General features: G+C 48.1%; 1 protein-coding gene across 1 annotated transcript in view; it reads right to left on the bottom strand.

Moving 5' to 3' along the window:
• Window positions 1-13,342, bottom strand: part of Ccnjl (cyclin J like) — a 57,332-nt gene extending 43,990 nt beyond the window's left edge. The window contains exons 1-2 of the mRNA XM_032913792.1: window positions 13,264-13,342; window positions 12,773-12,877 (exon numbers count right to left, since the gene is read on the bottom strand). Of these exons, the coding sequence (XP_032769683.1) occupies window positions 12,773-12,835 (63 nt within the window). The 5' untranslated portion in view covers window positions 12,836-12,877; window positions 13,264-13,342. The remainder of the gene's footprint in view (window positions 1-12,772; window positions 12,878-13,263) is intronic.
• Window positions 13,343-14,463: the final 1,121 nt, after the last annotated feature.

The following is a 14,463-nucleotide window of genomic DNA, read 5'->3' as shown; positions in this document are numbered from 1 at the left end:
CACCAGTTAAAGGTATGCTGTCATTACTGGCTCTCATGGCCAGTAGCATTTGGCCGTACGTAGTTTTATGGGAATGTCCTCAGGTATGCTAAGGTTCTCAGGGCAGATTCCGGGATACGGTTTCCCCTGGCAGAGCATCGGGATGGCAGATTATATGTGAAGCTCATTAAGTGCTGCAAGATGAAGAGGCTCCAGAGTGGGCCACACTGAGTGCCAATAAAGCTAAAATGATCCGAAGAGATAGCTGAACGCTGAACTCTGCTTCCCCCGACCCCACTCAGAGGCAGCAAAGCCTAAGTGGATACATTGACTCTCCTTGAGAAAGGCTACCTCCTGGGTGGTCCCCATCCAATGTAAGGTACTCCCCCCGACAAGCTCTTCCAGAAACAACTTCACAGTTTTTAAAGGATTGGTAAGAACTGGACAGAAGTTTACAAGGTTATAATCTCTAGAGGCTAAGGCAGGAGGGTGGCAAGTTAGAGGTGAGCCTGGGCTACATAGTGACTCTGTCTACAAACACCCAGAACTATGAGAACTAGACGCTTTAGTATTCAGGGAGATGGAGCATTGTCTCGAGGCTGGGTTCAGGAAATGTATGCAGAGAAGAGGATGAGAAGGCAGAAGTGTTAAAGGTTCACAACGTTGAGTCTTCGTTCGCAGCTCTGTCAGAACCGGAGTTAGCAGGAAAGGAGATTGTAGCACAAAGTCAGAAAACTGTACAACTAACACCAGCCTTCTCGCCTAGCCCGGTGATAGCCCAGCTGTCATCTGTTCAAGGGCTGCCATCCCCATTTGCAACTGTCTCTGCATATACAGACACATTATCAACTTCTTGACTCACTGCAAACACCCATTAAAAGTTAACTCTTGAGAAAAGCCTTTAATCCCAGCACTCAGGAGGCAGAGGCAAGTGGATTTCTGTGAGTTAGGGGCCGGTCTGGACTGCATAAGAGTTCTAGCCCAGTCACGGATATATAGGGATAACAACAACAACAATGCTATGTCTTGGTTAAGGTGGAGCTCCAGGTACAGCAGGTAGCAAGGTGTCACAAATATACCCTTCCTACTTACTAGGGGCCTTGGGCACATTTCAGGTCTTGAGGCTGTTTTTCTGCAGGTATGATAGAGTTACGAGGACCTGAGCTAGCTGAACCTCCAGACTGTGGAAACAGGGCCAGGGGAGTCTGCAGTAGGCTGTTAATGCACAGTCCTTGGTTGCATAAAACATCTGTGCACGCCCTGACAAGGACCCTTGTGCCACAGCACCTCCTGCTTAGGACAAGGAGATGCAGTTCTTGCCCTCAGAAGTTAACCATACGGCAGGAAGGCAGGGACAGGTGGATCTGTGGGGCTTGATGGCCACCAGTGTAGGGACTAGATGAGCTTGAAAAACCTTGGCTCAAAAATATAAGGTAAGCAAGGCAGAGTGGCACACACCTTTAATCCTGACACTAGGGACACAGAGGCAGGTGGATCTCTGTGAGTTCAAGGCCAGATTGCTCTACATAAAGAGTTCTAGGTCAGACAAGACAGCATAAGGGGAGCCTGTGCTATGTGCATGTTTGTGTGTGCGCGCACATGCGCACACACACACACACACACACACACACACACACACACACACACACACGGGAGGAGAAGGCAGACAGACTGAGAGAGGGATAGGAGGGAGTGCAAAATAAATTTGTCTAAAAAAATTTTAATAGTTAAAAAAAAAATCAAGGAACAGACCCAACAAGCAAAAAAAAAAAAAAAAAAAAAAAAAAAAAATGTAATGGCTAGATCCAGAGGGAGAGGGACTCTGGACTGATTAGATTTTTTTTTTTCTTCTGACTAAAAGTATCCACATTGGAAAAGATAAGGCTATCTATGAGGTTCACTCTAATGACTCCAGACTCTGGCACCATCTGCTCCAGTGACCTGCGAGGGACCCCGAGCCTCAGGATAATTGAAACTCTGCTTCCAAAGCATCCAATTACCGAGTGCCTGCCACTTGCAGTGCATGCTGCAGCGCCAGGGTTAAGAGGGGGCAAGGGTTTTCCAGCACAGACTACCAGCAGCCCCCAGCCAGCCCCTTGCAGGGTCTTGGGCCCATCCCCTGCTACAGCTGGGAGTTCATGGGCCTCTGAGAGGTATAAGAGGGTGCCCTTGGCTGTGCCTTTCTGTTTTGGGGTCTTCTTGCTCTGGGGTCCTGGTCTTTGTACACACAGTCAATGAGACATCGTTTTTAGCTAATCCAAGGGCACTAATTTTTTAAAAGAGATTTTATCTAGGCCAGCAAAGATACTGGGAAGCAGACGTCTTCAACAGCAATAGTGTACGTTGCTGGACCCTCTTGAGAGTTTGACCGGTGACATGTAAGGTTCTTAATGATCATATCTTGTCACACAACAGCTCCATTTTAGGAATTTATCCCTAGACAGACGGGTAGATAAGGCTCGTCACCTCAAGGCTACAGACAGTTACGTGATTCACTTGAAACAACCCGATAGACATTCGGGGAAAGAATGGCTGATCAAACTGCTATAACATAGTCCTGAAAGGCAAAACAGTACAGATGAATCGCAAAAGCATCATATTAAACCGAACGGTAAGGGCATGTGTGACTCCATTTACATGCACATAAAACTCTAAGAAAGAACAAGTCTAAGCTGTAAGAGGAAGCAGTCGATTAGCGATGGTCTGGGGTGGGGGTCAGGATTGAATGACTGAGAGAAATAAGGGGGCCTCTTAGGTTCACATAACGTCCTCTGTCTTGATCGTGCTAGTTACATGTTTATGTGCATCCTTGAAAACTTACAATATGCTGTAAACTGTACACACACCTCCGACCAGTACAACCTACTATGTGCCAGTGTGTGTCGATCACACTTGAACTTGATATAAGCAAATCGATGTTGGAACGTAACCTTACAGCAAGGAGAATAACCAAATCATGACACAACCCTAAAGTAAAACATGGTGCATGACGCTGACAATGAAAATTTAAAGACGTGGGCTGGACAAAGAGGCACTTAATTTCAGGACTTGCAGCTACAGAAAGAGGATCACAGGGTCACAACTTGCCTGGATTTTTTTTTTTTTTTCTGAATTGTGTGTGGGAGTTTTGCCTGTATGTATGTTTGTGCAACACGTAAGTGCAGCACCCAGGAGAACCAGAAGAGGGTGTTGGATCCCCTAGAACTGGAGCTAGAGATAGTTGTCATCTACCATGTGGGTGCTGGGAACCCAGGTCCTCATGAAGAGCAGAGCCAGTGCTCTTAACCACTGAGCTATCCTTCCAACTTCTCTTGTGTTTATTTTTTTGCAATTTTCTAAACAGGCAAAACCCTTCACTCCACCGTGTGTGTGTGTGTGTGTGTGTGTGTGTGTGTGTGTTGTGGGTTTGATCTAATGTGATTTATGTCAGTTTGGTCTTCAGAATTACAGAGGAACCCAAAATTCTGTACATAAGATGTAGAGGGACCCTGCCCCCAGTTGGTTTTGATTGGTAAATAAAGACTAGTTACAGTCTCACAATCAAAATTAAGTTGTTTAACATTAAGGAAGATGATGTAGGTTTAAAAGGGTGGTTTTCAGATGGTAATTAATGTAAGTTAAAAATCAAAACATAATTCAGGTATAAAATTGTAAACTCTTTAAGTTAGAATAAATGTTGGAGTAGACTAGACACTATTGATGTATGTCATATTTTATCATTTTCATAACTGTTATAACTATGTTCAGTGTATATCTGAGAGAAAGGCCTTTTCAATAGATGAAAAGGGGGTAAATGTTGTGGATTTGGTTTAATGCTACTTATGTTAATTTGGTCCCCAAAATTACATGGGAATCTACATGTAAGATGCTGGCAGACCCTATCCCAGTTGGTTTTGATTGGTAAATAAAGTTGCTGGTGGCCAGTGGCCAATGGCAGGACAGGGAGACAGAGGCAGGACCTTTAGGATTGAGAGAAAAGGAAGGAGTTAGCTGCCATGCCAGGAAAGGAGTAGTTGTCACACCTGAGAAGTAAAGGACAGAGAGACGGTCAATATTTAAGAACCAGAGAAGAGCAGTCCCAGCTCCCCCACCCCCAACTGGGTCTAGGGCAACAACGAAGGAGTAGAGATTTTAGAAAGTAATAACTCAGGAATATCAAAGGGGAGGTGTTAGCCACATGGAGGTTTGGGAGTGGCCCGACCATTAAGCTACTTAAGGCATATTAAAATATAAGGCTGCGTTGTGTATGTCTTTCATTCAGGAACCCTGAACACTGGGGCAAGTAGGGAGGAACACGTAGCCACTGCCCAGTTGATTAGAGAAGAGATTGATTGGCACCTGCGGTGTGTGTGTGTGTGTGTGTGTGTGTGTGTGTGTGTGTGTGTGTGTGTACAAAGGTCAGTGTCACCTCACTCTGCCAAGTGTACACTTTCTAGAAAATCCCTGGCTACACTCCCTTTGCCCAAGGACTGAATAACTTAAGAAGGTAAAGACCATGCCAGGGGCAAAGGCTCAGGGCCAGCGCTGGCCTTACAAGCTCTGTCTTCACTATCAAGTACAGGCTTCCCCAGCAACCAGGGTGCCAGCCCAGTCTTTGCATCCCTTGCTTCAAAAACTGGAGAATCACTAAAAGCATGCACCCTTGTCTTCTCTCAGAGACAATGTGTGGTCCAGAAATTAAAAGACAAGAAGCCCGGAGACCAAGTCTCCACTGGGTCCTGTGCTCACACCAAGTACTTTGGTACCCTAAGGCCTGACGTCTCAAGTGCACACACAGAGTCCTTCTTCATATTTTGTACTCTCCTCTTATGAGACATTTACGGGGAGTTGGGCTTCTTGGTACAGGCCTGTCATTTCAGCTATTTAGGGGGTGGGGGGAGAGGCAGAAGGATCAAACTTCAGGCTGGCCTGGGCAACAGAGTGATATCTTGCCTCAAAACAAAAAGTAAAAGAAAAAAGGGGGTAGGGGGAGGCTGGGAATGTAGCTCAGTGGCAGGACGCTATGTGCTCTACTAGCTAGCATGTGTGAGATCCTCAGTTCAGTTCTCAGTATCACACACACACACACACACACACACACACACACACACACACACACACGAATATACAAATGTGATTCACTGGGGTCCGGGGCTGCATAGCCAGATAGCTGAATGCCATCTGAAATGCTATTTAGGCCCGAAGCAGTAATCCATCCTTCTTGGACAGTTCTCCTCCATTCCCACCAGTATCTTCCTGGACAGCTCAAGTCTGTGTGGCCAGGGAGCAGTGGGACTGGAGGAGTAGGCCAGAAGAAAGAGTAGGGTCAAGGGTGTGTGTACCAAAGCATGTCCAAACCCTGGAAATCTCATCCTTAGATGGATAGGAATAGGGTCGCTCCCCGACACTGCCCCAGGCCTTAACGTTCCAGCACACATAACCCTATACCCCACACCTTTGCATCACCAGAGGAGGTCACGTAGTCAGTAGCCAGGCTAAAGTTCCTTTTCCCCTTTAAGATCATGTCCAGAAGTACCTAGAATTACTCCTCATGCAGATGAGGCAACCCTGGCCGGCCAGTGACGCATACTCATCCACAAAAGGTTTAAATAGCCTTTGTTCCCCACAATAAACTGAGCCAGTTCTCAAAGCTGTTCCCAGGTGTGCATTCTCTGACCAAAAAGATCCGGCAGCATCCTTCCCCCTCTCCCAGCACCCTCCCTCTCCATGCTAAACTTCCCTCCCTCCAGTCCAGCCAGGTATACAACAGGGCATGACTACTCTGGACACAGGGTGGCAAAGTCAGCTTTGCAGTTCACACAGCAGGAAAAGCCCTTATCATCTTATGCTATATTCGCTTCCAGGAAGGAGCCACCGAGGACAGCTGCTTAGAGTGACAGTAAAGACCACAGCCATGAGATAGCCCTGCTGTTATAAGTAGGCTAGCACGAATTGGATGTGTCTCAGACACATGGGAAATGGCCCTTCGTGTGTTTAGAAGCCAAAAGAGGAAAGACAGTGAGAAACCCAAGTGGACTGTAACCAGACGGACTGCTTTATTGGCCAATTTATTTTGTTCTTTTAGGGACTGAACTTAGAGTCTCAGAAATGCCAGGCAGGCACTCTTCCACTGAGCTATATTTCTCCACCTAGATATCATTATTTATGACTTCTTTATTTTGTGGTTTTTGAGACAAGGTTGTACTCTGTTGCCCAGGATGGCCTAAAGCGCTCTATGGAATGCAGGCTGTCCTTAAACTCAAGATAGTTTTCCTGACCCAGTCTTCTGAGTGTTGGGATTGCAGAAATGACCCACCTCACCCAGCTTTCCTCTGCTCTTTTTAAAGTTAACTTTTGAGACAGGATGTCGGTAAGTTGTCTTAGGCTGGCCTTCAATTTGCTCTGTAGCCTAGACAGGCTTTGAACTTCCTTCTTGAGTAGTGGGATCGAAGGCCTGCGCCATTAGGCCTGGCTCCTAGTCAGATTTTTGAACACGGACCTGGGTCACATTTTTTTTTTTTTTTTTTTTAAGGAGACAGAGGCTTGGCCTAGTGTAGGGAAATTAAAGGAGTTTAAGAGAAAGAGTTGGTAAGTAACTACAGCTGCTCGGTCTACCCAAGGGCAGGCGGTGACAGAGGCCACACTTCTTTGAGGCAAGCGGTATCTTACATAGGCGAGGCACTGAGCACGGCCAGGATCAATCAAAGAGGCTGCACTTGACAACAGCCCTTCTGAACGCCCAGAGGGAGGCCAGTGCCTGCAGGTGCAAGCCTCTCGGGGTGGTGTAGGAAAAGCTTCATTCCTGAGACCACAGCGCAACAAAACACACTACAGTGTCTTGAACCACAGAGCTTAAATGTCCTTCTAGCCCAGCTTTTGTTTCTCCTCTTGGCTGAAACACTTTTTTTTTTTTCCAAAAGTAACTTTAAGACAGTTATCCACTCAGTGCCTCGCAGGTCCCCACTGCAAAATGGGCAAATCCCAGCACTGGAACCAAGATGGGGATCAATAAGATAGAGATGGACAGATGCTAGCAAGGTGTAAAATTTCTACTCAGTACAGCAGCCCCAATAGTGTCATCCCAGAACGAAACCTCTGTCATCATGGCTTTGGAAGATGACTGTGATAAATGCAATCACCAACTACTAAAAATGTCCTTTACTAATCCATTGGTTCAAAAGACATGGTTTGGCAGAGTTGGGGACATAGCTTAGGGGGAGAGTGTTTACCTAGCAAAGGCCGGCCCTGGGTCTGATCCTCAGGAATACAAACGAAACCGAAGGAATTAGAAACATACGTCTCTCATAGCAAGGTCTTCTCAGTGTGCATTGTAGTTTCAGGAAGTAGGGGAGGTGTGCCTAACGGCAAGGTGCTGAGGAAGATAATAATCTGGGGACAGATGAGGAGACGCTAAGGCATCTGTGACTCCATTCCAGGAGACAGGGAGGATCTGGTGAAAAGGCTTCTAGGCTTTAGGCTCCTTAGAGCCCAGAGAACTAGATCTACTATGTCATGTCAAGGTGGGAGATGGCCTTGTGGCTTTGGGACGGATGAATCTACCCCTAAAACCTCCAAAGTCAGGCCTCTGTGCCAAGCCAGCATTGAATGGTAGGCACGAAGAAGAAGGATCCTCAAACACTCTCTTTGCTTGATTTCGTAACCTCCTCCTCCTAGTTGGAGAGTAAGGGCTGTAAATCAAACGTAAGTCCAAAGGAGATGAGAGAAAGCTTTATCTACATTTGCTGCTCATTTGGGGATAAGATCGAGAAGGCAACTAGATCCTCCCTGACTGAGGTCTGGGAGAAACCATTCCTATTATCTGAGCTTCATATGTAGTCATTTTCCCAAGCTACTTACAGTGTACTTTGGTCTAGGACAGGACACCTGCCTCTGTGGCTAATTATTTTCTCATGACCCCTCCCAGCATTATCTGAGAGGAGAGTACCCAGGTGTCTAGGGAGCTAAGAAGGTGCTTTCCCCTTGGTCCTGGCTCTGATCTGTTTCAGCTGAACCAGGAGCCCTCACTGCCCCCAAGCCCAGTCCAATGCCAAAGACCAGGTACAGGGTCCTAGAAATAACACTTCTACACAGCTATGCAACGCGTCCCAGTGAGGTCCACCTGCTTCCTTTCTCAGCATGCTGTGCTTATATCAAGTAAGGCAACAGCCCCTGGGTTCTCTCTACACCAGACACTGGCCTGGGAATGTTGTGTCACAAAGTCCACAAGCTGCTCCTAGTCAAGTTGGAGGGAATAGCTATTGCGCGGGTTAAAAAAAAGATCACAAAAAGTAAGTGCAAGATTAGTAGGGCTGGGACACATAGTGGGGAGGGCAAAGCTTGCGGGATGAGGAGGGCGAGCCTCAAGATAGGTGCTGTCTGTGCCCTACTTCGATGTGCATCCCAAACTTATGCAAACCTTGTAGGTAGAAGACCGAGGAGGATGCATTATCTGGAGGTTCAAAAAAAAATACCTCTAGGTTTTAATCAGATACTCAAGAGGGTATAGGCCATAAAAATATCATTACCGTCATCCTCCATGCCTCCCGGGTGACCATGATATGGTCCTCTCTCGTGTTCAGTGCATGGGTGAACCCAATTCTCCTGTAGGAGCTACAGCTGATGATCAACTCAAGCAGACAGGTCGGAAGGGGCGGGGCTAAGGGCAGTGTGTTTTAGGATTAAGGGGGTCTTTCAGAGATGCTGCAGGGCTGAGAGGGACCAAAGGAGGAACTTAAGGCCTTAGTGTGGGATGGTGATCAGGAAAGGGAGAAGTGGGAGACATTTCTCCAGAGACATTCAGTAGAAAATACCCTGCCCCCAATCAGTTCCTGCTGCCTATTCAGGCAGGTGAAGGCTTTTGTTTGAGCCATACCATCCCCGGGCCTTTAGCAAACTGCTTTGGCCCTTTCACTTTGAGCCTTGCCCAACATCACACACAGCTGTCTTTTTTAAAGAAAAACAAACAAACAAAAACCCAAATGGAACATGTGTGGCTCAGACGCATGTTTGCATGTGTGTGGTCAAGTGTGTGAGTGTGAGTATGCATATGCGTGTAGATGCCTGAAGTTCACACGGAATGGCTTCTCGCTGAACCTGGAACTCCCATTACCCTTAGGACAGCCTCTCTCTGTCTCTCAAGTGCTTGAATTAAAGGGGCTTCCCTGCCTTCCTGGTCTCTGTGAGGATGCTGGAAATTTGCACTCAGGTCTTCAAATGTGCATGGCAAGCACTTTTATCTACAGAGCCCCCCTCCCCAGACCCCTGAGATACCTTTCTTATAGGTATCACTGTCATATTTAGGGACCCCTTGAGAAACAAAAATCCAAGCCTTAGGTGAGCGCACATTATATAAAGGGGTTCACTGGTCTCCCACAGAACAATCCTAGGGGGAAGGCAGGACATCAGCCACATACCTTCTACATAACTCATATTCTTAGATTGTCTCCCTTGATCCTCACATTCCTAAAAATGATTTCTCCTCAGTTTACAGGAGAAAATATTGATTGATTATTTTCATCATCTGAACATACAGGGAAGCCTCCATTGTAGGCCTGGAGGCCCCATAACCGCCTGAGACAGACTCAGGCAGACTCTTGTGAAGCATATATTTTTAGAATCAGGGGAAAGATAGCAAATCAACAGTGTTCAATTTCAGATACTAGTAAATGCTATAAGGACACTAAAACATAATAATCCCACGAGGAAATAATACATTACCGGGAGGCTACTATGAGACAGACTGAGAAACGCAGACTGCAAAAGAGCAAGCCAGTACTAAGGCCTGAGGCGGAAAGACACTCGACATGTTCAAGAGACAGAAAGGAAGTCTGTGTGGCTCCAAGGGAGGGAGAGGGGACATGATAAGAGAGTAGGCCAGGGAGGCTACATCAGGGACTCCAGGCAATAGTGTGGACTAGTAATTTTATTTGAAGATATGTATAGGTGCTTTATCTACAAGTATAGCTGTGTACTGTGTGCACATAGTTACCCATAGAAACCAGAAGAGAGAGAGTTGGATACCCTAGGACAGAAGTTACAGACTGCCGTGAGCAGCCATGTGGGTATTCTGTAGGAGCCACCAGGGCTCTTAATCACTGAACCATCTCTCCAGTCCCCTCGAATTTTATTTAAAGTACAACAGGTCTTGAAGGAAGAAACTGACACCATGGGATTTTGGTTATAGGGGCAGAAGAAACCACAACCTCTGGGCTGAGAGGTAAATTAATCAGCTCGGGAGACACCACCATTACTAGTTTGCGTACAGCACCTAGACTTGTTTTATGGTATAAATCTTCCACACTGTCAGCACGGTGTTACCCCAGACTCTCTCACCCAACAAAGTGTGGCTCCCGCTATCCCTGAGACGGCAGCTGTACCTTCTGCAGCCACCAGGAGAGGATGGCTGCTAGTGGTTCCCCAAAAACAATTGCACAGCCTGTATGCAAACATGCTTTGTGTTCGTCTGCAACACTGAACAAAGGGTGAATGCCCAGCATGTGCCAGGCACTTGTAAAGTTGTTCTGCGGTACTGGGAACACATTATTAGAGCTGCTATTTAATTAAAAAAAAAATTATCCTGTCTGGGAAAGACAAAAGGCCAGCCCTTGTTCCTCAAAGACAGGAGATCAGCGGGGTACCAGTCCCTCTACCATGTATTTTTACTCAAAACTCCATCAAACCAAACATTCTTAAACATCTTTGAAGAGGGAGAAAAAAAAATACAGCAAGAATCATTAACAGTGATTTGGAGGAAGTGGGACATTGTAACTAAAAGGACATGAGATTTGACCCTAAGGTCAGCTTCAAGCCTGGAGTGTCTCAGGGAAGTAACTCTGGAGTTACATTGTTTCCACAAAGCCTTGGCTTTCCTCTATGCCCTAAGCTACGTGCAGAAATGGCAACCACTTGAGCTACGTTAAATCAGGAAGGCATGTTCCCCAGTGGCCCTCACTACCTGCATCCAGCCAATACTTCTAGAAAGAGCTAAGAATATACCGTTTCATGCACACCCCTACCTCCTCTGGCCCTGCTTTCTGGCCTTGCACTACTGATCCTCCAGCCTCTGAGAGCTCAGTTAAATGTGTTCACTCCCGTGCCCTCCTGCTCTTGCAAAGAACCACCAGGACCCAATTTTGTCTCCAGATCCCCAGACTGGAACATTCTGTTCTGGACAGAGCAAAGTAACATGGGAAAGCTTTGTCAGAGAGAGACAGGTCAGCAGGTAGAGGAAAAGAGGAAAAAAATAAAGCATTAGTATGACTAGAAGAGATTTACTCTCCAATGAGGCAACCCCACTCATACACACCACACCTGAGAATCTGGGGACACTATAACAGGTCTGCCACAGACACTGACTATGTATGAGCTGAAAGTGGGAGCCCAATTCTGCAGGGACCCCTGGGCCCCAATAAGACAACTTCTGTCCTATCCTGGCCTGACAAACCAGTTGAGAATACTTCTCCCCTAAATTCATGCCCACCTAGAATCTGAGAATGTGACCTTACTTAAAGGTCATATCCTTTCGGATGTACCAGTTAAAGTACAGTTACATCTTATTGGGATAGGGTGGGCTTCTAGGAGAAAACAGACACAGACCCTTAGACAGGAGATGACACAGAGGTAGATACTGTGAGGAAGTTAAGAGCACTCAGAAAGCTGAAGCAACAGGACCATGGATTTGAGGACCGTCTGGGCTATACAGAAAGTATACAGCTAACCTGAGCTCCATAACAAGACCCTGTCTCAAAAGCAAAAGGAAAGATCCTCTTCTGTACCCTTCCAAAACCCGAGGATACATTTTTTTGCTGCAGGACGCCCTCCAGCCTCTAGTACTCGGTCACAGCAGCTGTGCTTCCATGCATCATATCAACACTCCAAACACTCCCTTCCAGTCCAGGTACAGGAAGGAAGAAACAGAGAAGCCTCCAGTCCTCTGGGTTTTCCCAGCTTCCCAGTGGCCAACGGCAGCCTCCAGAGGTGAACTGAGAGGGGATCAAGTTTCAGCCATCCCACCTTCTACCACAGGAGGCCAACCAGCAGGGGAGTTTGTGTTTTCTCCCTTGCTTTCTAGTCTGTAACCTCTTTCGGTTAAGGTTAGTGTGTCTGTTCTTTCTCTTGTTCTGAGACAAAGTGTCCCACTGTGTAGCCCTGTCCTTCCCGGAGCTCACCTTGACTCTCCAGCTGGCCTTGAACTTGTGGAGATCCTTCTGCAGTCTCCACAGTGCGGGGATTACCACCCGGCCTGACTTTTAAATTTCAATCATTCAGTTCCTGCCTTAACAATGAATTGCCACCATCTACCTAATATTTCTTTACACCGAACTGCAACTTTACTACGTTTACATAAATTTGTTGAGGCATCTGCTCTACCACTGAGCTATGCACCAGTCTAATAATTTTATTTTAAAAGCAATTGCAACACCATTACAATAAAGGGAAAATCCAGCATCATGTGTAGTATGCAGAACCCGCCGTATTATGTGTCTTTGAATTACACAGACATGGATACACAATTTTTTAAAGTCCATTCTTGTACCATGTAAAGTAATCTCCGGAGGTAATCCAATGGGGTACAAACCATTCTTCATTTAGTTGCCCGGAGCTCTCTACTCCTGAAAAACGGACTTCAAGCTCCGGTCCTTTCCCTGGAGGAAGAACACACTCCCCATGAAGGTAAAGGAGCAGGCGCACAAATAGAAAAAGGCACCAAGAGTTCTGAGTTCCCACGCGGGGCATCTTGAAGACACTTACACGAGAGCGAAAGTGACTTTAAATACCCAGTCCTTGCGAGTGACAAGGGCGGGGAGGGACTGACCTTCTCGCGCAGAGTGCAGTGGACGTCCGAGGCGACGCGCCCTTCCCACCACGGCTCATCCATCACCGCCGCAGATATAAGGCTATCGGGATCTTGGGGCGCACCCTGTGAGGATACCAGGCGCTTCAGCGATCTGAGACACTTCCTTCACCCCGCCCTCAGTGACCCTGATCCTCCTCGGTCCCTGTCCCAGTCCCGGACGGGCGCCCCCTCCTGCCCTGCACGGTGGAGCTGGCTGTCGCCCGCTGTCCTGAAGAGCCAGTAGTGTCCCCCCTCCCTTCCCTCCGCCCGCCCAACCTGGGGCGATCTGGAACTGTGTGCAACAACTTGCAGAATATCCAATGTCCCCCTCTGCAAAAGTTGCAAAGTTGCCGGCTGCGGTAGCTCTCCTGGGCTGACTGGGTCACTGGCTCTGAGTCCCCAACTCCTCCCCCGCCGCCCAGCCTTTGTCCTGCTCGCACATCCTGCCCTCGAGCCGGGGCGAGACTCACGCATCGCTGTCCCCGAGTGGGGGTCCGCGGGTGGCGGGTCCCTTCCCGCACCGGGAACGTAGTGCCCTCCGGTGGCCGCCCGGCCCCTGGCCTCGCGTGCTCGCGACCGCCGCCTCTGCAGCCCGTCCCGCCCGGCCACCGGCGCGCCCCTGCGTGCGCTCGGTCCCGCCGCGGCTCGCAGTTCGGGCCGCCGGGGGCCTCCCTCCCTCGCTCGGGGAATTGGGGGCCGGGCCTCGCGCATGCGCTGCCAGCACCCCGCGCCCCGCGGGGCGGGGGGCTGGGAATGGCAGTCTTTCTTTCCCCGGCGCTGGGCTGCGCTTCCTGCCCACCCTCCTCCCTCGCCCTGGCGGAAAGCTAGGCTTCACCTTCCCTGGGACTCTGGAGGGTGGGGTCCCCAGTCACCCTGCCCCCTTGATCCTGGGGAGCAGGGGACGCGGCGCCACCTGCGTGCGCCGCGCGAGGATCCAGCGGCCAGGACGCCCCCAGAAAGTTCTGACTTCCGCATGCGCTGCTCCTGCCAACCTGCAGACGCTTCCACCTGTCTTTCTTTCTTTTTCAGCCTGTCCTGCGATGGGGATGTAGATTTTCAAACAATTCCCACAGGAGCCCCAGAAAAGCCACCCTTGGATACGCACGAGTTCCTCTTTATAAAGGGGCTCAGTGAGTATTTTATTGTGCTCTTAAGCGGGCATCCGTGCCGAGCATTGCAGGGAAACGGTCCTTATGGCTGGTTGCGGGATAGAAAGCCCTTTAAATTCACTTATTTTCAGAAAGGCATTTTCTGGAGTCCATGGTATAATGGCATGGACATCCCGCTTTGCTGATTTTTGTGAGCCCGTTGGTGATTCCACTAACTTGGAATCAAATCCACCAACTACTTGGGTGTTTTTGCCCACCCCGCTTGGCTTCAGGTAATAGGGGGATACAAACTACCATAATCTGCTGGGGTTACATTATGATTAAATGAGAAAGGACATGAGATGGGATTACCACTAGGCCTGTTAGAAAGTCACCAGTCAATAAATAATTACCATGAAAAAGACTTTCGTTTCTGCCTAGTTTTCTAATATATATATCTGAGACATGGTTTTCTGTGTAGCCCTGGCTGTCCTGGAACTTGCTCTATAAACCAGGCTGGCTTCGAACTTGAAGATCTGTGGGAGATCTTAGAAGACTACAGAGTCCTAACACTGGGACCAA

The sequence above is a fragment of the Rattus rattus genome, chromosome 9 (assembly GCF_011064425.1).
Source record: "Rattus rattus isolate New Zealand chromosome 9, Rrattus_CSIRO_v1, whole genome shotgun sequence".
NCBI lineage: Eukaryota > Metazoa > Chordata > Mammalia > Rodentia > Muridae > Rattus > Rattus rattus.
Note: the sequence above shows the minus strand (reverse complement) of the source record. Positions and strands in the feature narration are given on the sequence as shown.